A 25122-nucleotide genomic window follows, 5' to 3' on the forward strand; every position below is an offset into this window, starting at 1 on the left:
GGCGGGCGAGACAGAGGGGGCGGGCGGGCGAGACAGAGGGGGGGCGGGCGAGACAGAGGGGGGGCGGGCGAGACAGAGGGGGCGGGCGAGACAGAGGGGGGCGGGCGAGACAGAGGGGGGGCGGGCGAGACAGAGGGGGGCGGCGCGGGCGAGACAGAGGGGGGGCGGGCGAGACAGAGGGGGGCGGGCGAGGACAGAGGGGGGGCGGGCGAGGCAGAGGGGGGCGGGCGAGGCAGAGGGGGGCGGGCGAGGCAGAGAGGGGGCGGGCGAGGCAGAGGGGGGCGGGCGAGGCAGAGGGGGGCGGGCGAGGCAGAGGGGGGCGGGCGAGGCAGAGGGGGCGCGGGCGAGGCAGAGGGGGGCGGGCGAGGCAGAGGGGGGCGGGCGAGGCAGAGGGGGGCGGGCGAGGCAGAGGGGGGCGGGCGAGGCAGAGGGGGGCGGGCGAGGCAGAGGGGGGCGGGCGAGGCAGAGGGGGGCGGGCGAGGCAGAGGGGGGCGGGCGAGGCAGAGGGGGCGGGCGAGGCAGAGGGGGGCGGGCGAGGCAGAGGGGGGCGGGCGAGGCAGAGGGGGGCGGGCGAGGCAGAGGGGGGCGGGCGAGGCAGAGGGGGGCGGGCGAGGCAGAGGGGGGCGGGGCGAGGCAGAGGGGGGCGGGCGAGGCAGAGGGGGGCGGGCGAGGCAGAGGGGGGCGGGCGAGGCAGAGGGGGGCGGGCGAGGCAGAGGGGGGGCGGGCGAGGCAGAGGGGGGGCGGGCGAGGCAGAGGGGGGCGGGCGAGGCAGAGGGGGGCGGGCGAGGCAGAGGGGGGCGGGCGAGGCAGAGGGGGGCGGGCGAGGCAGAGGGGGGCGGGCGAGGCGAGGCAGAGGGGCGGGCGAGGCAGAGGGGGCGGGGCGAGGCAGAGGGGGGCGGGCGAGGCAGAGGGGGGCGGGCGAGGCAGAGGGGGCGGGGCGAGGCAGAGGGGGGCGGGCGAGGCAGAGGGGGGCGGGCGAGGCAGAGGGGGCGGGCGAGGCAGAGGGGGGCGGCGGGCGAGCGAGGGGGGCGGCGAGCAGAGGGGGGCGGGCGAGGCAGAGGGGGGCGGGCGAGGCAGAGGGGGGCGGGCGAGGCAGAGGGGGGCGGGCGAGGCAGAGGGGGGCGGGCGAGGCAGAGGGGGGCGGGCGAGGCAGAGGGGGGCGGGCGAGGCAGAGGGGGGCGGGCGAGGCAGAGGGGGGCGGGCGAGGCAGAGGGGGGCGGGCGAGGCAGAGGGGGGCGGGCGAGGCAGAGGGGGGCGGGCGAGGCAGAGGGGGGCGGGCGAGGCAGAGGGGGGCGGGCGAGGCAGAGGGGGGCGGGCGAGCAGAGGGGGGCGGGCGAGGCAGAGGGGGGCGGGCGAGGCAGAGGGGGGCGGGCGAGGCAGAGGGGGGCGGGCGAGGCAGAGGGGGGCGGGCGAGGCAGAGGGGGGCGGGCGAGGCAGAGGGGGGCGGGCGAGGCAGAGGGGGGCGGGGCGAGGCAGAGGGGGGCGGGCGAGGCAGAGGGGGGCGGGCGAGGCAGAGGGGGGCGGGCGAGGCAGAGGGGGGCGGGCGAGGCAGAGGGGGGCGGGCGAGGCAGAGGGGGGCGGGCGAGGCAGAGGGGGGCGGGCGAGGCAGAGGGGGGCGGGCGAGGCAGAGGGGGGCGGGCGAGGCAGAGGGGGGCGGGCGAGGCAGAGGGGGGCGGGCGAGGCAGAGGGGGGCGGGCGAGGCAGAGGGGGGCGGGCGAGGCAGAGGGGGGCGGGCGAGGCAGAGGGGGGCGGGCGAGGCAGAGGGGGGCGGGCGAGCAGAGGGGGGCGGGCGAGACAGAGGGGGGCGGGCGAGACAGAGGGGGGCGGGCGAGACAGAGGGGGGCGGGCGAGACAGAGGGGGGCGGGCGAGACAGAGGGGGGCGGGCGAGACAGAGGGGGGCGGGCGAGACAGAGGGGGGCGGGCGAGACAGAGGGGGGCGGGCGAGACAGAGGGGGGCGGGCGAGACAGAGGGGGGCGGGCGAGACAGAGGGGGGCGGGCGAGACAGAGGGGGGCGGGCGAGACAGAGGGGGGCGGGCGAGACAGAGGGGGGCGGGCGAGACAGAGGGGGGCGGGCGAGACAGAGGGGGGCGGGCGAGACAGAGGGGGGCGGGCGAGACAGAGGGGGGCGGGCGAGACAGAGGGGGGCGGGCGAGACAGAGGGGGGCGGGCGAGACAGAGGGGGGCGGGCGAGACAGAGGGGGGCGGGCGAGACAGAGGGGGGCGGGCGAGACAGAGGGGGGCGGGCGAGACAGAGGGGGGCGGGCGAGACAGAGGGGGGCGGGCGAGACAGAGGGGGGCGGGCGAGACAGAGGGGTGCGGGCGAGACAGAGGGGGGCGGGCGAGACAGAGGGGGGGGCGAGACAGAGGGGGGGGGGGGAGACAGAGGGGGGGGGGCGAGACAGAGGGGGGGGGCGAGACAGAGGGGGGGGGGCGAGACAGGGGGGGGGGCGAGTCAGAGGGGGGGGGCGAGACAGAGGGGGGAGGGAGAGGGAGAGGGGGGAGGGAGAGGGAGAGGGGGGAGGGAGAGACAGAGGGGGGAGGAGACAGAGGGGGAGGGAGAGACAGAGGGGGGAGGGCGAGACAGAGGGGGTGGGAGGGCGAGGCAGGGTGGGGGGGGGGAGGGCGAGGCAGAGTGGGGGGGGGAGGGCGAGGCAGGGTGGGGGGGGAGGGCGAGGCAGGGTGGGGGGGGAGGGCGAGGCAGGGTGGGGGGGGGAGGGCGAGGCAGGGTGGGGGGGGGAGGGCGAGGCAGGATGGGGGGGGAGGGAGAGGCAGGGGGGGAGGGCGAAGCAGGATGGGGGGGGAGGGCGAGGCAGGGGGGAGGGCGAGGCAGAGGGGGGGAGGGCGAGGCGGGGGGGAGGGCGAGGCAGAGGGGGGGGCAGGGCGAGACAGAGGGGGGGAGGGCGAGGCAGAGGGGGGGGAGGGCGAGGCAGAGGGGGGGGAGGGCGAGGCAGAGGGGGGGGGCGAGACAGAGAGGGGAGGGAGGAGGAGGGCAAGGCAGAGGGACAGGGGGGGGGGGAGGAGGGCAAGACAGTGGGGGGGGGCGGGAGAGCGAGACATTGCAGGGGAGGGCGAGACGGGGGGTGGGGGAGGGCAAGACAGGGGGGTGGGCGAGACGGGGGGGTGGGAGGCGAGACAGAGGGGGGGGGGCGAGACAGAGGGGGGAGGGAGAGACGGGGGGGTGGGCGAGACAGGGGGGGCAGGGCGAGACGGGGGTGGGGGGGGGGAAGACTGATGTGTGGGGGAGGAGGGCAATACAGTGGGGGTTTGGGGAGTGGGGAGGAATTAAGAGGGCCGGGGGAGGGGGGCAGTAAGAGGGCCGGGGAAGGGGAGCAGTAAGAGGGCCGGGGAAGGGGGGCAGTAAGAGGGCCGGGGAAGGGGGGCAGTAAGAGGGCCGGGGAAGGGGGGCAGTAAGAGGGCCAGGGAAGGGGGGCAGTAAGAGGGCCGGGGAAGGGGGGCAGTAAGAGGGCCGGGGAAGGGGGGCAGTAAGAGGGCCGGGGAAGAGGGGCAGTAAGAGGGCCGCGGCATAGCAAGAGGGCCGGGGGAGGGGGATAGTAAGAGGGCTGGGGTGGGGGGGGTAGTAAGAGGGCCAGGCGAGGGGGGTAGTAAGAGGGCCGCGGGAGTAAGGGGGCCTGGGGTAGGGGTAGAGAGTGCTGGGGGAGGGGGTTAGTAAGAGGGCCAGAATTTTGGGGGGGGGGTGAGAAAGAGTGGGCGGGAGGGGTCATGGGGAGAGGTCAAGGGGAGAGGAGTGGCCGTGGGGAGATTGGCATAAGGGAGGATGGGGAGAGAGGGGTTGGTCAGGGGAGGAAGGAGGGGTAATCGGCTGAAGTGAGGGTTTGCTGGAGGGGCCAGGGTAGAGGGTTTGGGGGCTGATAGAGGGTTTGGGGGCAGGGAGAGGTGTGGTGTGGTCGGGGGAGGGGGGTGTGGTCGGGGAGAGTGGGGTGGGTCGGGGAGAGGGGGGCTGGTTTGGGGAGGCGGGGTGTGGGTCGGGGAGGCGGGGTGTGGTTTGGGAGGCGGGGTGTGGGTCGGGGAGAGGGGGAGTGTGTCGGGTGGAGATTGGGAGGATGGAGGGGAGGTCGGCGGAAGAGGTGGTTCAGGGGAGGGGGCTGGGAGAGAGGGGATGCAGCAGATGTGGGGAACTGAGTGGGGAGCACTGTGAGTGAGAGGGCAATGATGGAATGAGAGGGAGACGAAGGAGTGAGATCAGAGTGCGTGGGGAGGCGGGGGGCACAAAGGGCTATTGAAGAGAGGGAGAGAGAGAATGCAGTCCTCCTCCTTTCTGAACTCTTGCATCCCCACAACAGATGAAAAGGATTCATATGTTGTGCATTATCAGCAAATGACTCAGAGCCACTTTCGCCAGGATAACAGAGAGAGATTTACTAGGGAGGGAAAAACACACATACAAAGGCCTCGGCCAGTCGCCATGGCAACAAATGGACTCTCAGAATACCTTGCTGTTATCATGTCAGAGGATGAGGGCCCTTGAACCTGCAGAGGCGCATTATAGAAAGGCTTTTAACAGGAAACTGCTCTTCGTTATGCAACAACCTAATACATAGGTAGCATATACTAGGAGTGCTGCACTTCGCTGCTCTTGACATTCTGCGGCCATGGAAGCTGTACAATTTTCAATGAGCTTTATTTAATAATTATCTTAAAATGAACCTCAACGTCCACTTACTCTCATCTTTTACAAGGTTCCATTTTGAGCGAGACTGAACAAAGGCACTAATGTGAAAGACAGCCTCAACCTTCTTTTTAATTCACTTGTCATTCACTCCAATAATCACAAAAAAGACCTCAAGAGGGAGCCTCTAAAAAGCGTAGCAAGTAAATAAAGCTGCAGCATCTCACTAAGATTTGCAGCAAGTTTTCCTCAGTGATGCTCGAGTGTGACCCCCGAATGTTCCTGAGAATAAGCAAGGATCATTCGTCCAATTTAATTCCCAAATATTAAGAAATCACTTAGTACCTCTAAATGGACTGCTAGTCTTAGTAAACATTGTCTAGCACCTGGTATTATATCACCGTCTCACAGATTACACCTAAAATGAGCCATATAATGAATTTAAAGAAAAGAAAAAGTAAGGTAAGCAAAAGGGGAAAAATTAAAGACATTTTTTTTTAAACGTAGCGGGCTGCTCTGATCTGGAATGCACTGCCTGAAAGGGTGGCAGAAGCAGATTCAATAGTAACTCAAAGGGTATAGACTCGAAAAGGAAAAATCAGCAGGGCAATGGACAAAGAACAGGGAGTGGTAGCTCTTTCAGAGAGCTAGCAAAGGCATGATGGGCAGACTGATCGCCTCTGATCGATGATTCTACCTATGCCTTAAACCGCAACACAAGTTTTAACATGCTTCTGCACGACTCCCTTTAGCACAGCATCAAGCCGTTTGCTACTTTCAGTTGGAAATGAGAGCAAAAGATAAAGGTTTAGGAGAGCTTCTGACAGGTTTAGTAAAGGTCAACACAAATACTTACATATCCTCAACTGTCATGTCTTTCAGGATCTGGCAAAAGTCCACATTCCAGACAGCCTGATCATCCCAGACCTTGGAAGCAAGGAGGATGGCACCCAGCACGATCCGTTTCCAGTTACTAGGACAGATATCGATCTCAGCATATGTCAGCAATCTTTCTAGGTAAACCTGCAAGAAGTGGTACTCAATCCAGTTACGACGTTACGTGCAAACAAGATTGACAGCAAAAACTTATCACACATAACAAATGCCCTAAATAATACCCAGTTACCTCATTCATAGGGTGTGGTCAGAGGATGGGTGGGGGACTGCCAAAGTTGCCAAAAGGAAAACAATTAAGTAGCAGTGCAGCAGACAAAGTGGAGAGGCATAGCTAAATTCCTACACAGAGTGGAAGCTCAAGCATTTCTTTCAGCAAGGGCCATCTCGGTTATCCTCATATATAGATGTGGCACTCAAGTGCACTATTGCACCACACCTGAAACCATAGGCTACTGGAGTGGGAGATGGTGTACACAACTCTAGATTCTCCCCTTTCAAGGTGTGGCGCAAGAACAGCGTCCAAGGCAAACTGGTCTGCTGTTGTAAGTTTCTTGGCAGAGCCCTTAGTGCACGAGGACTGCTGTAGCCAAGGAGTGGTATGCATGCTTGGTTGTGTAGTGGTGCATGGTGACCTAAAAGGGTAAAAGAATTTTTAAAAGTATGAAAATAAAATGCTACATCATTGTGGAACTCCGACACATTGCACCATTGAATGATGCAGATTTGAGGCTGCATTCACAACAAACCAACTTCCTTTAGTTACACCATTCATAGGTAGCAAAGAGAAATTCAAATACAGGGAAGGTAGGGAGACAGAGGAGAAATTTAAATGCTTGCAACAGCTTCAAGCGATAGGGCACAAAAAGGCTGGCCAGAATGCTGACTAGGCTTCCTGGCCCAACACGATAAAATATAAACGAGAAACATGAATACATTAAGATAAAAAAGGAGTCAGTCACCCCAAGCCAATGTGCTCCTCTCAGCTGCTGATTGCATTGTTGGAATGCCAGAGACCTGGAAACAAATCAATGCCCCATTTCTCAGCTTCAGATAGTGCACCACAAGTAGTAGGCAACAGGGACTTCAACATTAGATTGTACCTTCACACCTTTTTCACGTCACCCACTCCCTTTCCTGTACCTTGTTCCCTTTCTTCTCCAAAAGTGATAGCTTTGTCCCTAGAGGAAATGTCTGTGTGGACCAGTAACTTTATTCTATCTTGACTGCATGACCTTTCTTCAGCAATGCTGAAGATTAAGTTACCAGTCACCAAGTGAATTCTACTATTTAAGTTTATGAACCAGTTCCTCTGCCAATATTCTTTAAAAAAAAATTTTAAATACCCAATTCTTTTTTTTCCCAATTAAGGGTCAATTTAGTGTGGCCAATTCACTAACCCTGCACATCTTTTTGGGTTGTGGGGGCGAGCCCCACACAGACACGGGGAGAATGTGCAAACTCCACATGGCCAGTGACCCGGGGCCGGGGTCGAACCCGGGTCCTCGGCGCCGTGAGGCAGCAGTGCTAACCACTGCACCACCGTGCTGCCCTTTCTGCTAACATTATTAACCATATTTTGCAATGTTGTGGAGAATTCTAATTATGGTAATATTTTCAAAGCACATTTCAGAGATGGGTCATTGTTTCTCTTTCCCACCATGTGCATAGGAAGGATTCCAGAAGTTACTATGTGTTTATGTCCAAGGGTCTGTACTCAACACAAGAGACTGGAGTGGACCATGTGGCCCATTCAATATGATCATGGCTGGTCAAACCCCTTCAGAATCTGGTATGTTTCGTACTCCAGAAATGTCGGCCTAATTTACTGCGTCCTCATCATAAAGCGGCAGCGGAACGGTGGCAGTGGTTAGCACTGCTGCCTCACAGCACCAGGGACCCAGGTTCGATTCTAATCTTGGAAGACTATGGACTTCGTACATTTCCCCTGGGTGCTTCGGTTTCCTCCCACAGTCCAAAGATATGCAGGTTAGGTGGATCGGCCAGGTTAAATTGCCCCTTAGGGTGGGGTTGGAGGAATAGGCCGGGGATTGGGCCTGGGTAGGGTGGTCTTTTGAAGGTTCGGTGCAGACTCGATGGGCGGAATGGCTTCCTTCTGCACTGCAAGATTTCTATTATTCTTTTTTTAATATAAATTTAGAGTACCCAATTATTATTATTTTTCCAATTAAGGGGCAATTTAGCGTGGCCAAACCACCTAACCTGCACATCTTTAGGTTGCAGGGGTGAGACTCACGTAGACACGGGGAGAATGTGCAAACTCCACATGGACAGTGACCCGGGGCTAGGATCGAACCCATGAGGCAGCAGTGATAACCACTGCGTCACCATGCCACCTTAGATTTCTATGATTCTAAGACAACCGTTCCATTTTAGGGACCAATCCAGTGAACCTTTGCTTTATTGTATCCAATGCAAATTTATCCTTGAACGACTGAATGGTCTACTTTTGTTCCCAAGTCCTATCTCTCCTTAAATTTGGGGACCAAAATGGCACACAGTACTCTAGGTGTGGTCTCACCAAAGACCTGCACATTTGTGGCAAGACTTCTTTATTTCTGTATTCCAATCCTCCTTGTAATAAAGGTCAACATACCATTTGTCTTTCTACTTGCTTGCTGTGGTTTTTATTTATTTTTTCATGGGATGTGGGTATCGTTTGTTGCCCATCCTTAATTGCCCTTGGATTGAGTTTTGCTCCTTCAAGGACATTAGTGAACCAGATAGGTTTTTACAAAAACAATTGACAATAGTTTCATCGTCAACGTCACTGAGGCACGCTTTCAATTCCCAACTTTATTAATTAAATTTAAATTCCACCAACTCCCATAGTGGGATTTGAGCCTATGATTCCAGAGCATTAACCTAATCCTCTGGAATACTATCGCAGTGACATTTTGTTTCTGAAAAATATTTTATCGAGGCATTTATATTATTAATTTTAACACAATGGACAACCACATACCCCCAAACCAGCCAACATGGCTGACATAAACAACACCCCAACATAAATTCCCCACCAACCTGCCCCCACTTTTTATCCCACCCCTACTGACAGCTTAGTTCTTTCCAAAGAAGTCGCTAAACAGTTGTCATCAGTTGTCATCGAGCCCCTCAGGGCAAACTTAATTTACTCAAGCATGAGAAACCCAGCCATGTCACTCACTCACACCCCCGACTTCAGGGGGTCCGAGTCTTTCCACGCTAGCAAGATCTGTCTCTGGGCTATCAGGGAGGCAAAGGCCAAGACATCGGCCTCCCTCGCCCCTTGGACTCCCGGATCTTCTGACACACCAAAGATCGCCACCTCTGGACTCGGGACCACCCTTAACTTCAGAACCTCCGACATAACGTAGGCAAACCCCTGCCAGAATCCCCCAAGCTTCGGACAGGCTTGAAACGTGGACATGATTCGCTGGCCCACCCGCGCACTGCCCACACCTAACCCCCACCCCTTCAAAAAACCTGCTCATCCTGGCCACATTTATATGTGCCCTGTGGACCACCTTACATTATACACGGCTAAGCCTAGTGCACGACAAGGATGCGTTAACTCTCCCCAGGGCATCCTCCCATAACCCAGCCCTAAACACCCCTGTAATGATATGTATATAGTCAGGTTAGTGAAGGGTTAATTATTACATCTCTGTGTAAATCAAACACTAGAGGACGTTACCACTTCTCTGTATTTAGGTCAGATCCTAAGGGAATTCTGGGAGTAGCACAAGGAGAAAGCATGGCGACTGGATTAGAAGATTATATTGCCAGAGTTAACACGAGGTTAGATCATAGTGTAGTTAGTGACTATTTAGATTATTGAGTACTGCCAGACAGATTCAATATTACATAATTATCTGTAGCTCAGTAGAGTGTGCAAACTTCATTTAATTAATAGTATTATAATAAATTAGTTTTGTTTCAATCTTTTGATTGGTGGATCCTTTGTCAACAACTCATTGGATCATTCTGGAATAAAAGACAAAGAACACAGCATATTACCACGAATGGTAATATAACAACCCTGTTCACTCCCGCCGGGTCAAGACCAGGTGTCTCCCCCCCCACCCCCCCCAGTCCTTCACTTTCCTGATCTCCCTCGCTGCCTCCTGTTTCCTCAATTAATGCGCCAACATCCTGCTCGCCTTCTCCCCATATTCGTAAACCACACCCCTCGCCCTCCTTAGCTGCCCAACCGCTTTCCTTGTGGATAAAAGCCCAAACACCCATCTGCAGTTTCTGCCACTCCTTCAACAGCCCCTCTTCGGGGGCCTCCGAATACCTCCTGTCCACCTGCAAGATCTCCTCCACTAGTCTCTCCATCTCCACCCGCTCCACCTTCTCCCTGTGCACCCATATCAAGATAAGCTCCCCCCTCACTGCCGCCTTCAATGCCTCCCACAATGTGACCGCCGAAACCTCCCCGTGACATTCAGCTCCACATACCCACGAATGGCCGCCTTCACCCACTCACAAACCTCCTCGTCCAACAAAAGCCCCACATCCAGCCTCCACTGCGGGCCCTGGCCCCCTTCCTTGTTTACCCGCAAGTCCACACAAAGCAGAGCATGATCCGATACAACAATTGCTGAAAACTCCATGTTGACCCACCCCACGCCCAGCAGCGTTTGTCTAGCACAAAAAAGGCAATTCGGGAATACACCCTGTGCACATGGGAAAAAAACAAAGATTCTAAATGTCCTTTGCCCTCGGACTCCCAAACCTCCTCCCCTCATCCCCCCCCCATGTGCTCCATAAACCCCTTCAGCTCCTTCACTACCGCTGACACCCTCCCCAACCTTGAACTCGACCGATCCAGCCTTGGATCCAGAACCGTATTAAAACCCCCCCCCCTCCCATTACCAACCACTGAGAGTCCAGATCAGGGATCTTCGCCAGCACCGGCCCTCATGAACTCCACATCGTCCCAGTTCGGAGCATAAATATCCACCAACACCACCGGCATCCCCTCCAATTTCCCACTCACTATAACATACCTCCTCCCAGAGTCATCCACTATTCTCCCCACTTCGAACGCCACCTGTTTGTCAATCAAAATTGCTACCCCCCTCGTTTTGGAATCTAATCCTGAATGGAATACCTGCCCTACCCACCCTTTCCTCAGTCTAGTCTGATCCCCAACCTTCAGGTGTGTTTCCTGCAAAAGAGCCACGTCTGCCTTTCAAGTCTTTAAATGTGCGAACACACAGGCTGGCCCATCCAACCCTCTCACATTCCATGTGATCAGCCTGGCTGGGGGGCCATCTGTCCAGGGGATTTGTCGTATTTTAATCCCTTAAGTTTCTCCAGCTTTTTCTTTGCTGATATTAATTTCTTCACCTTTCATAGAACCTAGTTTATCCTATATTTCTGGTATCCAGCTTGTGCCTTCTAATGTGAAGACAAAGCAGCACAGTGGCTAGCACTGATGCCTCACAGCATCTGGGGCCTGGATTCAATCCCGGCCTTGGGTCACTGTCTGTGTGGAGTCTGCACGTTCTCCTGGTGTCTGCGTGGGTTTCCTCCGGGTGCTCCGCTTTCCTCCCACAGTCCAAAGATGTGCGGGTTAGTTGAATTGGCCATGGTAAATTTTCCCTTAGTGCCCAAAGATGTGTAGGGTTGGATGTGGTTATGGGAAGTGGCCTGGGTGGGGTCGGTGCAGACTCATGGGCCGAAAAGCCTCCTTCTGTATTGTAGGGATTCTATGATTCTATGAAGACACAACATATTTGTTTGATATCATTTCCTCATTCCCCAAATAATTTCTCCTGTCTCTGCTCCTAAGGGACCAATATTTACTTTCTCGTCCAATCTGTTTTTATATTCCAGGCAAGCTTGCTTTCGTAATCTCGTTCAAAACAAAAGCTTGAAGAGATCAGGTGATCCCAGTCTATCCACTTTCTTCCACTGATAAATGAAAATTTGTTTTCAAAAAAATATTTTAAATCAGAAAAAGAGGCTTGACAAAATTATCTGTAGCCTCTTTTTAAAAAATAAATTTAGAGTACCCAATTAATTTTTTCCAATTAAAGGGCAATTTAGCGTGGCCAATCCACCTACCCTGCACATCTTTTTGGGTTGTGGGGGCGAAACGCACACAAACACGGGGAGAATGTGCAAACTCCACACGGACAGTGACCCAGAGCCGGGATCGAACCTGGGACCTCGGCGCCGCGAGGCAGCAGTGCTAACCACTGTGCTGCCCAACTGTACCCTCTTGCAACAAAGTCCACAATACATAATGATATTAGGAGAAAAATATAAAGGTAGACGCTTAACTGGGAGTTGTACAGTTCAGTGTTAATTCAATTTTGCCTAAATATCTCTTTAAAAGTGCTCCATTCCTGTTGATTTTTGTGGCCGACTTTGTTTCTTACAAGGCTGCATGTGCCATTGTCACTGGTACAATTCAAAGCATGCAAATCAATCATAGACTCAGAATAGTACAGCACAGAAGGCAGCCATTTGGCCCATCAAGTCTGCACTGGCTCTTTCAAAGAGCAATCTAGATTGTCCCAGTTTCTGGCCCTTTCCCCACATTCAAATACTTTTCTCCTTTTATTCAATTACCGTTTCATAGAATTTACAGTGCAGAAGGAGGCCATTCGGCCCATCAAGTCTGCACCGGCCCTTGGAAAGAGCACTCTACTTATGCCCACACCTCCAGCCTATCCCAGTAACCCCACCTAACCTTTTGGACATGAAGGGGCAATTTAACATGGCCAATTCACCTAACCTGCACATCTTTGGACTGTGGGAAGAAACTGGAGCACCCGGAGAAAGCCCGCGCAGACACGGGGAGAAAGTGCAAACTCCACACTGACAGTCACCCGATGCTGGAATTGGACCTGGGTCCCTGGAGCTGTGAGGCAGCAGTGCTAACCACTGTGCCGACTAAATGCTATCAATTCCTCATGTCACCTCTGGTTATTTTGCCAATCCCCCTCAACGTGTGCTTTCTGGTTATCGACCTTTCAAGCATTGGAAATAGCTGCGTTTTATTTGCCAAAACTCTTCACAGCTTCAAATACCTTTACTAAATCACCTCTTAGCCTTCTCTGCTCTAAAGACTGGACAGGGTAGATGCAAGAAGGAAGTTCCAGGTGTTGAGTGAGTCCAGAACCAGGAGGCAGAGTCTGAGGATAACAGATAGACCATTTAGGACAGAGATGAGGAGAAATTCCTTCACCCACAGAGTGGTGAGCCTGTGGAACTCATTACCACAGGAAGTAGTTGAGTCCAAAACATTGTATGGATTTAAGAAACAGATATAGCACTTAGGGTGAAGGGGACCAAAGGATATGGGGGAAAGCGGGATTAGGCTATTGAGTTGGATGATCAGCCATGATCATAATGAATGGCGGAGCAGGCTTGAAGGGCCGAACGGCCGTCTCCTGCTCCTATTTTTTCTTTGTTTTTTCTATGTTTCTATGAGAACAACTCCAGTATATCCACATTACTGTATTCCTTTGTCCCTAGAACGATCCGAGTAACCCAATTCTGCACCCTCTTCAAAACCTTCATAACCTTATGTGATGAATATAAGAAATTGTTACACATTATAATTTATAATTGTGACAATATTGTTATTAATATCCCTGGTTTTATATACTGGCAATGTGTCTTCTAAAGGTGTCATATAATTGAGGAAATCATTGATTCTAACTATTTACATCTTTACATATAGATGGCGAATGGAATATTATTTATAGAAAGGAGATTGCGATGCAGATAATTTATGAGAGAGTGATGTTTAGTCCTAGTTAAGTAGATCATGGGTCATCTTAATGGGATATAGATGAAGCATATAGATGAAGCAATTAATGAGGAGGAGCCAGGCTTGTCTGTAGTTTTGCTATAGGACTTGAATCTGACAACAGTGGGCAGCATGATGACAGTGGTTAGCACCACTGCACCACGGCGTCAGGGGCCTGGGTTCAGTTCTGGCCTTGGGTGACTGTAAAGAGTTTGTGCGCTCTTCCCATGCCTGCGTGGGTTTCCTCCGGATGCTCCGGTTTCCTCCCTCCCACAATCCAAAGATATGCAGGTTAGGTGGAGTTATGTGAAAAGGACTTGGGACTGGGCTGAGATAGGGTGCTTTTTCGGAGATTCAGTGCAGACTCGATGGGTTGAATGGCCTCCTCTGCACTGTTGGGATTCTATGGAAGACAGAACAATTTTCAGGTTGCTCCTGAGTCTATTTCCAAAGGTCTGGATAGAGAACAGCAAGTAACCCTAATTACTATCTTCAGTTATGAGTGGATTTTGAACTGCATTGGGTTGCTTAGTCGGAATATAGATATAGTGAGTAAAAGTTGTTTATTTTATTTAAGAATTGTTTAAGGATGGCACAGTGGTTGGCACTGCTACCTCACAGTTCCAGGGACCCTGATTCAATTGCGGCCTTGGGTGACTGTGTGCAGTTTGCACTTTCTTCCCTGTCTGCATGGGTTTCCTCCGGGTGCTCCAGTTTCCTCTCACTGTCCAAAGATGTGCAGGTTAGGTGGATTGGCCATGATAAAATTGCCCCTTAAGTGTCAAGGGATGTGCAGGTTAGGTGGGTTTACAGGAATAGGGCAGGGGAGTGGGCCTATGTGGGGTGCTCTTTCAGAGAGTCGATGTAGACAGACTTGATGGGCTGAATGGCCTCTTTCTGCACTGTAGTGATTCTATGGTTAACTGTTAATTGCAAAGCTATTTCTTTGATTATGATGCAGTTAACTCTGTGTTTAAATTAAAGTTTGTTTTAACATAATAGATCTATTGGTCAGCGTCATCACTCCGGGGGTGAAGTATCCTTTCCTCACAATTTTGCAAATGGATTGGATTGGATTTGTTTATTGTCACGTGTACCGAGGTACAGTGAAAAGTATTTTTCTGCGAACAGCTCAACAGATTAAGTACATGGGAAGAAAAGGGAATAAAAGAAAATATATAATAGGGCAACACAAGGTATATACAATGTAACTACATAAGCACCGACATCGGATGAAGCATACAGGGTGTAGTGTTAATGAGGTCAGTCCATAAGAGGGTCATTTAGGAGTCTGGTAACAGCGGGGAAGAAGCTGTTTTTGAGTCTGTTTGTGAGTGTTCTCACAGTACTGTATCTCCTGCCCGATGGAAGAAGTTGGAAGAGTGAGTAAGCCGGGTGGGAGGGGTCCTTGATTATGCTGCCTGCTTTCCCCAGGCAGCGGGAGGTGTAAATGGAGTCAACGGATGGGAGGCAGATTCGTGTGATGGACTGGGCGGTGTTCACGACTCTCTGAAGTTTCTTGCGGTCCTGGGCCGAGCAGTTGCCATACCAGGTTGGGATGCAGCCAGAACAGATGCTTTCTATGGTGCATCTGTAAAGGTTGGTAAGGGTTAATGTGGACATGCCGAATTTCCTTAGGAAGTATAGGCGCTGTTGTGCTTTCTTGGTGGTAGCGTCGACGTGGGTGGACCAGGACAGATTTTTGGAGATGTGCATCCCTAGGAATTTGAATCTGCTAACCATCTCCACCTCGGCCCCGTTGATGCTGACAGGGGTGTGTACAGTACTTTGCTTCCTGAAGTCAATGACCAGCTCTTTAGTTTTGCTGGCACTGAGGGAGAGATTGTGGTCGCTGCACCACTCCACTAGGTTCTCTATGTCCCTCCTGTATTCTGACTCGTCGTTATTCGAGATCCAGCCCACTATGGTCGTATCGTCAGCAAACTTGTAAATGGAGTTGGAACCAAATTTTGCCACGCAGTCATGTGTGTACAGGGAGTAGAGTAGGGGGCTAAGTACGCAGCCTTGCGGGGCCCCAGTACTGAGGACTATTGTGGAGGAGGTGTTGTTGTTCATTCTTACTGATTGTGGTCTATTGGTCAGAAAATCGAAGATCCAGTTGCAGAGTGGGGAGCCAAGTCCTAGGTTTTGGAGATTTGATATGAGCTTGGCTGGGATTATGGTGTTGAAGGCGGAGCTGTAGTCAATAAACAGGAGTTTGATGTAGGAGTCCTTGTTGTCGAGATGCTCTAGGGACAAATGTGGGGCCAGGGAAATGGCATCTGCTGTGGACCGGTTGCGACGGTATGCGAATTGCAGTGGATCAAGTTGTTCTGGGAGTATGGTGATGATGCGCTTCATGATCAACTTCTCGAGGCACTTCATTACGACTGAAGTCAGGGCCACCGGATTAGTCATTGAGGCACGTTGCCTGGTTCTTCTTTTGTACCGGTATAATGGTGGTCTTCTTGAAGCCGGTAGGGAGCTCGGAGTGGAGTAGGGACAGGTTAAAGATGTCCGCGAATACCTCTGCCAGCTGGTCCGCACAGGCTCTGAGTGCACGACCAGAGATCCCATCCAGGCCCGTCGCCTTCCGAGGGTTCACTTTCAGGAAGGCCAACCTGACTTCGGAAGCTGTGATGGTCTGTATGGGTGAATTATGGACTGCTGGGGCACTCGCCAGCGGATTATTGGTTATTTGCTCGAACCGAGCATAGAATGCATTGAGTTCATCGGGGAGGGGTGCACTGCTGCCGGAGATACTGCTCGGCTTCGCTTTGTAGCCCGTTATGCTGTTTAGTCCTTGCCACAATCGCCGAGAGTCTGTCTGTGACTCTAGCTTGGTTTGATATTCTCTCTTGGCATCTTGGATGGCTTTGCGGAGGTCGTACCTGGATTTCTTGTATAGGTCAGGGTCGTCGGACTTGAACGCGTCAGATCGGTCCTTCAGTAAGGAGTCAATCTCGTGATTGAGCCATGGTTTCCGGTTGGGGAACGCACGTACTGCTTTCTTAGGCACGCAGTCACCCACACATTTGCTGGGATTGTTTGGGATTCTTGTCTGATATCCTAACAAAAGCTGGGTCTGGCCCGTTATACTGACAATTGTGGCACTCAGAATTAGACACATCAGATGGGTTAGTGTAGGTTTAGCAGGCTTTTGTACTGAGATGCAGAGGGATCTCAGTGTCCTAGTGCATGAATTGCAAAAGATTAGAATACAGATTTTAGCTAAAATTACATATATGTCTGCCAACCTGCACTGAGTCTGGATCATTTAGTTTAATTTACATTGAATTTACAGCACACAAACGGGTCATTTGGCTCCAGTGGTCTATACTAGTTCCATTCTACTTCACATAACCTTTATTTAGCTGCTTTGCTAAGCTGTCATAGAATCATAGAATTTACAGTGCAGAAGGAGGCCATTTGGCCTATCGAGTCTGCACCGGCCCTTGGAAAGAGCACCCGACCTAAGCCCCTACCTCCACCCTATTCCCACTCCTCCACCCTATCCCCACACCTCCACCCTATCCCCGTAACCTCACCTAACCTTTTTTGGACATGAAGGGCAATTTAGCATGGCCAATCCACCTAACCCTGCACACCTTTGGACTGTGGGAGGAAACTGAAGCACCCGGAGGAAACCCACGCAGAACCAGGGAGAACGTGCAGACTCCGCACAGACAGTGACCCAAGCCGGGAATCAAACCTGGGACTCTGGCGCTGTGAAGCCATAGTGTTAACCACTATGCTACCGTGTTACCCTTAAAAGATTTGTGCATGAGCACCCCCAGGTCTGTCTGTTCATTCATCTTGAATTGTCTCTCATTCTTCCCACCTTCAATGAAAGATCAAAGGTTTGTTGGGCGATGGACATTGACTGAACACTGAGGGGTGGGGGCTCACTGTTCTTCTCCGAGTGGTGCGAATGGGATCTTTTGCGACTGCCTGGGAGGGTAGACAGGCCCTTTGTTTGGGGCCTCGTCTGGGACAGTCACCTCTGGCAATGCTGCGCTCCCTCAGTTTTGCATTGGAATGTGCGCTCAGGACTCTGGCTTGGGCCCACACTGCCTTCTTGCCGAGAGATGAAAGCTGCCAATGTGCGACAGCTAACACCTAGACAGTAGGATGGGGACGGAGCAAGGAGAAACTGTTGTGTGGGGGACGCAAACTGTTATGGAACAGAAAGGGAAATTAAAGAGGTGGGCTGCCACATAGGCAGCGGTTTAAAGTGTTGCATATGAAAATGATCTGCAAATTATCTGTTAGAAAGAAGGTGATCAAATTTGCTTGTAAAGAACTCTAATAATATAATAATCTTTATCAGTGTCACAAGTAGGCTTACATTGCCACTGCAATGAAGTTACTGTGAAAATTCCCTAGTTGCCACACTCCGGCGCCTGTTCGGGTACACTGAGGGAGAATTCCGAATGTCCAATTCACCTAACAAACACGGCTTTCTTGACATTAGGGAGGAAACCGGAGCTTCCAGAGGAAGCCAACGCAGACATGGGGAGAACAGGCAGACTCCGCATAGACAGTACCCAAGCTGGGAATCGAACCTGGGTCCCTGGTGCTGTGAAGCAACAGTGCTAACCACTGTGCTACTGAATTAAGAAAACATTTCTTTACACTGTGCAGTTAGGTTGTGGAACGTGTTACCACATGGGAGTAGTTATGGTAAATAGTATAGACCAATTTAAAAGGAAGCTAGGCAAGTACATGAAGGAGAGAGAAATAGAAAGATATCCTGATAGGGCCAGTAGGATGGAACTAGATTAGATGGGTTGAACCAAATGGTCTGTTTGACTGCTGCAAATCCAATGTAAATTAAACAAAAACAAAACCAATTAACATAAATGGTGCAGATTCACGGGTGCAGGTTGGCTGACATATATGTAATTTTAGCTAAAATATACTGCAGGGAAGCAATATTACCACCTAGTGGTGACGGGTTTTAAAATAAAAATACGAAAGCAAGTATCTCCATCACATGCCTCAACACTAAAACCTCAAACTGATGGACTCAGCAGGAGTCAAACAGTCTTTACTCCTCAACACATAAAAATCAATGCATAGCTTTACAAAATAAATCCAAATATATTTGGATTCTGACAGAATAGAATCTTTCAGACGGTTCGGGCCATCGAGTCCACGCCGACTCTTTGAAGGAGCAATCTAACTAATTCCATTTTCTCTTGCTCTTTCCCCACAGCTCTGTAATTGTTTTCAAGTTCATGTCCAATTCCCATTTGAAAGTTGTTACTGAATCTGCTTCTGCCACACTTTCAGATTGTGCATTTCAGATCATTCCAACTCACCAAGTAAAATAATTGAGTATTGCTGAAAACAAAGGCATGCTCGCAAAGCTTTTCATCTTGCACTCATCAGGACCGATCGCAGGTAATGGGAACAACAGTTTATACTGCAGGAGAGGGGAGTGCCGATTGGTTGGCAAATGTTCCCTGCGACATTCTCCACGGCAAGACCTGGACTGATCAGAGTCCACTTACCAACTAATCAGGATGTGGAGATGCCGGCGTTGGACTGGGTGGGCATCGTAAGAAGTCTTACAACACCGGGATAAAGTCCAACAGGTTTGTATTGAATCACCAGCTTTCGGAGTGCAGCTCCTTCCTCAGGTAAGTGAAGAGGTGGGTACCACAACCACATATATAGACAAAGTCAATGATGCAAGGCGATACTTTGAATGAGAGTATTTCATAGATTATCATAGAATTTACAGTGCAAAGGAGGCCATTCGGCCCATCGAGTCTGCACCGGCTCTTGGAAAGAGCACCCTACCCAAGGTCAACACCTCCACCCTATCCCCATAACCCAGTAACCCCACCCAACACTAAGGGCAATTTTGGACACGAAGGGCAATTTATCATGACCAATCCACCTAACCTGCACATCTTTGGACTGTGGGAGGAAACCGGAGCACCCAGAGGAAACCCACGCACACACGGGGAGAACGTGCAGATTCCGCACAGACAGTGACCCAAGCCGGAATCGAACCTGGGACCCTGGAGCTGTGAAGCAATTGTGCTATCCACAATGCTACCGTGCTGCCCTTTGCAGGTAATTAAGTCTTTACAGGTCCAGACAGAGCGACTGGAGAGAGGGATAATCACAGGTTAAAGAGGTGTGAATTCTCTCAAGCCAGGTCAGTTGGTAGGATTTCGCAAGCCCAGGCCAGATGGTGCTGGTGAATGTAATGAGACATGAATCCAAGGTCTTGGTTGAGGCCGTACTCATGCGTGCGGAACTTGGCCATCAGTTTCTGCTCGGCGATTCTGCGTTGTCGCACGTCCTGAAGGATGTTGATGATCTGGCATGTCTTGCAGAGGTTGCTATGGCAGGGTTGTGTGGTGTCATGGTTGCTGTTCTCCTGAAGACTGGGTAGTTTGCTGCAAACAATGGCCTGTTTGAGGGTGCACTGTTGTTTGAAGGCTAGTAGTCGGGGTGTGGGGATGGCCTTGGGAAGATGTTCGTCTTCATCGATGACTTATTGAAGTCAGCAAGAAGTACTGGATGATGAAGGGTACTCTGTCGGTTGTGTCCTGTGTTTGTCTTTTGAGGAGGTGTGTGGGATTTCTTGTTGTGGCGCGTTGGAACTGTCGATCGATGAGTCAAACACCATATCCTGTTCTTATGAGAACGTTTCAGCATCTGAAGATGTCTGTTACGTTCCTCCTCATCTGAGCAAATCCTGTGTATACGGAGGGCTTGTCCATAGGGGATGGCTTCTTTAATGTGTTTAGGGTGGAAGCTGGAGAAGTGGAGCATCGTGAGGTTATCTGTGGGCTTGTGGGAAAGCAAAGTGCTGAGGTAACCCTCCTTGATAGAGATGCGTGTGCCGGCACTCTCTTAATAATAATCTTTATTAGTGTTACAAGCAGCACATATTGTTGCTCCCCTCAGTTAGAATCATAGCATTTACACACAGAAAGAGACTGTTCAGTCTATCACGTCTGCGTCGGCCATCAAGCACCTATCTATTTTCCAGTGCTTTGTCCACAGCCTTGAATGCTATATTTCAAGTGCTCATCTAAATGCTTCTTAACTGTTGTGAGGGTTCCCGCCTTGACCACCCTTTTAGGCAGTGAGTTCCAGAATTCCTGCACCCGGAGTGAAAACGTTTCTCCTCAAATCCCCTCTAAATCATCATACCTTAAATCTATGCCCCTTGGCTACTGACCCCTCTGCCAGGGATAAAAGTTCTTTCCCTGTCTACTCTATCCTCGCCAAGTGGGGATTAATTCTGTCCCTCAATATTTTCCAATTATTTCCCAACTACTGATGTTGGACTCATTGGCCTGTAATTACCTGATTTATCCCCACTTCCTTTTTGAATAATAGTACCACATTAGGATTTGAAAATTAGTGTCAGAGACTCTGCAATCTCCTCCCTTGCCTCACACAGCGGCCCGACAAAAATCTCGTCTGAGCCTGGGGATTTATCCACTTTTATCCCCAATAAAACTGCAAATACCTTCTTCCTCCAAATGCTAGCTTATTCAATTATATCACAGTTCCCCCTCCCTGATTTCTATACCAACATTATCCTTCTCCATTGTGAACACAGATGCAAAAAAACTAATTTAAAACCTCACCTACGTCTTCAGGATCCACACACAGATTGCCACTTTGGTCCCTAATGGGCCCAATCTTTCGCTGGTTACCCTCTTGCCCATAATATACTTCTAAAACACCTTGGGATTTTCCTTTATTTTGACCACGTGTTTTTCCATGCCCCCTCTTCACTCTCCCAATTTCTTTAAGTAACCCCCTACATTTTCTATACACCTGTAGGGCTCAATTATTTTGAGCCCCCTGTATCTGCCATAAGCCTCCCGTTTTTCCTTATCCAATCCTGTATATCCCTTGACACCCAGGGTTCTCTGGACTTTTTGGTCCCACCCATTACCTTTACGGGAACATGTCGAATGACTCCCACTGTTCTGATGTGGACTTTCCTACAAGTAGTTGCTCCCAGTTCACTTTGACCAGATCCTGTCTTATCATGTTAAAACTGGCCTTCCACCCCAAGTTGGTAATCTTGCAATGTTCTGCTGAAAAGCTTAGACAGCATGTCTCTTTTTGCAGCAATAGGTAATCTCTCGTCTCTCCCCTTTTTTTTCACCAATTACCTTTGACACTGACCTTTCTGCCAGTGAAAAACATTCCTCCCCATTTGTTCTATCAAACCCTCTTATAGTTTTAAATGTCTTTCTTCCATCTTCCTGCAACATTCTGTACTGCAAGGAGAACAATTCCAGCTTCGCTAAACTGTCTACAAAATTATCCATGATTTATATTTTTTTTTAAGTGATTTTAAAAGCACACAGACTTCAATTAAGCACAGCTTATGCAAGTACTGAAACTTGATCAGTTGGCATTTTTCAAAGGAAATGCTAGAAAAATGCAAGAGAACAGCTTGACGAATTGATGCTGGATTCAGCAACAGGTGCTTTTGTGTATATGCAGGGGACTGTGTAAACACCACAGTATCTGGCTGAAAACAAGAGGAAACCCTGAACAAAAATGTAAGTCCCTATAATGCTATGAATAGATCGTAACGAAGCACATACAAGTGTTTGGTTTCATTAAAGCGAGCAAGTCCAGCACGCTCAACCTTCAAGTATCAACATGGTCACAACTTGGGAAGGCAGGACATACCAACGGCCCTTCTTGTTTAAAGACAATAAGTTGGAGAACCATCGTCAGAATTGCAGCAAATTGAACACCAACTTTCAAACGGGTGAAATTCTGAAGAATGTCCAATTTTCTACAAATAGTTACACGTGGCCCCAGAAATATCCTGTAATCGGGACAGGGAAACTTCTGCAGCTTGGCAGCATGGGGAAATATTCAGGATACCCTGATAGAAGATTAGTGACCAGAGGCATCGTTCGGTGAGTTGCAACTGTACCTGCAGACCATGGCTGCAGAGAAACAGAAGGAAAGGTCTGGAAACAGGCAAAGGACAAAAACTTTCAGATCTTTTTGCACAAAGGAATGACAACAACAAAGATTATCAAATAAAAATCAGTTGCACAAAAAACAGGCCATCACTTCTTTGCTCTTGATTTTTGCTGACGGTTGATTTGTATTTGAAGTAATGTCGAAAGGACACTAGAAATTAGAGGCAGTTTGACTACTGATCTTGAGCCAAATGAATCTCCCGATAAAACATTTTTTTGAGGAGCTGAATTGAATGTGAATGGGGCACAAGTATTTTGTTTTGATCAAGTACATGTTTAATTACCGTCGCAATGTTCTCAATTGGTGCACAGTATTAGGTGATGCATGGTATTGGTGCGAGTCCCTTACCAGTGTTACTATTGCACATTCTGCAGTCAATTGAGCAGCACCAAAGAGAGTCCGTACAAACCGGTATATATGTTTATGTTCTGGGTCACGTTTATAATAATCTACTGGCACCTCTTCTCTCTGTAATAAGATACAAAATCTCAAAAAGGTGTTTTGGTAAAACAGTACAAGAACAAGAACTACATTTTGACTCTCTTCATTGATCGCTAACATTTATCCCTCCCATCAACTTTCAGGTCTTCCATGCAACATTCTGCTCGTGACCTTCTAACCAGCTGCTTGGTGGGTACATAACAAAGACCATTAAAATGTCACTCCCCAATTATCCACAGGTCTGGGCACAATATTCAGGGAATTGCTGGATCTGAGTTTTGATCAGTGATGGCATCCTTCGGCACCTCACCCCAGGGTGTCTGTTCAAGGGCAAGCTTGCACAGTGAGTGCCAACTGGGTAACTGGCTGTTTGGAACATCACAGCCCAGCCAGGACCAGCCTTCATCCCACACACAACAAGACTTTCCGGTAGGAGTGAATGGATAATAAATCTGGAGTGGAACTCATGGTATGGCTTTGCAACGCCGATGTGTGGCACACAGCGACTCAACACCATCTGTTACCGTTGTTGCTTTTAAATGAAACCATCAGGAATATTTCATAACTATATTCAAGAACACTGCTGAAATAACACGTCATGCCACATAACAATCAAAGGTTCTGCACAAGACAGATCCGGTGGCATTATGTCAAGCCAGGACATACAGGGGAAAACAAATCAGAAAATAGATTGAAATCGAACCTCCTCATTGGACTGGAGTAAATAAACTGGTTGGCATGGCACTAAATCAGAGTTTACATTCCTGATCATTATCCAGCGACTCCAACAGGGATGTTTGGTTGTTGAGCTACATCTGCTTTTATTTAGCAGTCTGAAATGGGTGCACCCATTTTGCAGGGTGGTAATGTCATAGGTGGGCAAGGGAACTAGGTGAAGAGCAAGCACACTGTAACAGCCATCTGGTAGCAGAAGGAGGCCATTGAGTCTGCACCGATCCTCCGAAAGAGCACCCTACCGAGGCCCACTCCCCTATCTCCACAACCCCACCTAACCGCACATCTTTGGACACAAAGGGATAATTTAGCAAGGCCAATCCACCTAACCTGCACACCTTTGGACTGTTGGATGAAACCAGAGCACCGGAGAAAACCCACGCAGACTGGAGGAGAACTTGCAAACTCCACACAGTCACCCAAAGCTGGAATTGAACCTGGGTCCCTGGCGCTGTAGGGTGGCAAATTCAATCAATGTACAATACAGGCACGTCTAGTCCCACTATGTCTACATAATAAGCCCAAGGTATGCAGTTGGTCTTTCAAAATATTTTGTTCATCCTGTTCATTTTGTCATTAGTTAATATGGTAAGATTTCAATAAAAAGAAAAGCACTTACAGTCAATGGGTGCTTTTTCTCATCAAAAATATCTATTGATCTGTCTGAATCTCTGCAGGAAGAACACAAATCACATTTACAACTTTTAGTACCTGTTTGATATTTGCTATCTAAACTCTGCTCCTCCTTCAACTCACTTTGCTGCCACCCTCTGGAACTTCCTTGGCACAGCATTGTCACCTTGGTCCACGCTTTTTTTTAGAAAACATTTTATTGAAGCATTTGTAATTTTCACAGTTTAACAAATTAACATTTTAAACATCCTAGCTGCCCGACACACGCAACAATATTACAATAACATAACCAACTACCCCCCCCCCCCACCGTCCTAGCTCCTAACTACCCGTATATTAGATTCCCTATCTCTTATTTTACACCGCCATGCCGCTCATTTTTCTCCCCCCACTACTCCCCTCTCTTTCTGCTGACATTCAGTTTTCCTTAAAGAAGTCGACGAACGGCTGCCACATCTGAGCAAACCCCAGAGTTGAACCTCTCAAGGTGAACTTAATCTTTTCCAGCCTGAGAAACCCTGCTCCGAGTCCCTCCATCCCAGCCAAATCCGTCTCCAGGCCACCAGGGAGGCAAAGGCCAAAACATTGGCTTCTCTCCCCCCCCACTGGGCCCCCAGATCCTCCGATACCCCAAATATTGCCATTTCTGGATTCGGAGACACCCTCCCTTCCAGGACCTCTGACATGACGTCCGCAAATCCCTGCCAGAATCCCCTCAACTTCGGACACGCCCAGAACATGTGTACGTGGTTCGCCGGGTTACCCCCATACCGCCCGCACCTTTCCTCCACTTCCTCAAAAAACCTACTCATCAGGCCACAGTCATATGAGCGCTATGAACCACCTTGAACTGGATCAAGCTAAGCCTGGCACACGACAAGGATGAATTAACTCTCCTCAAGGCCTTTTCCCATAGTCCGACTTCCAACTCCCCTACCAGCTCCTCCTCCCACTTCCTCTTCACCTCCCCGATTGATTCCCCTTCCCACTCCATCAATTCCTTGTATCTTACCCATATTTAA

The 25122-nt window shown here is 51.0% G+C and overlaps 1 protein-coding gene across 6 annotated transcripts in view; it reads right to left on the reverse strand.

Moving 5' to 3' along the window:
- ccnyl1 (cyclin Y-like 1) overlaps window positions 1-25122 on the reverse strand; it is a 212162-nt gene that overhangs the window by 25120 nt on the left and 161920 nt on the right. For all 6 annotated transcript variants that reach the window (XR_011936124.1, XM_072482703.1, XM_072482687.1 and 3 more), the window contains exons 6-8: window positions 24087-24138; window positions 22640-22759; window positions 5486-5652 (exon numbers count right to left, since the gene is read on the reverse strand). Coding sequence is in view for 5 of the 6 variants with exons in the window: in XM_072482703.1 (XP_072338804.1) it covers window positions 5486-5652; window positions 22640-22759; window positions 24087-24138 (339 nt within the window). In the remaining variant the exon portion in view is untranslated. The remainder of the gene's footprint in view (window positions 1-5485; window positions 5653-22639; window positions 22760-24086; window positions 24139-25122) is intronic.

The sequence above is a fragment of the Scyliorhinus torazame genome, chromosome 2 (genome assembly GCF_047496885.1).
Source record: "Scyliorhinus torazame isolate Kashiwa2021f chromosome 2, sScyTor2.1, whole genome shotgun sequence".
Lineage (NCBI taxonomy): Eukaryota > Metazoa > Chordata > Chondrichthyes > Carcharhiniformes > Scyliorhinidae > Scyliorhinus > Scyliorhinus torazame.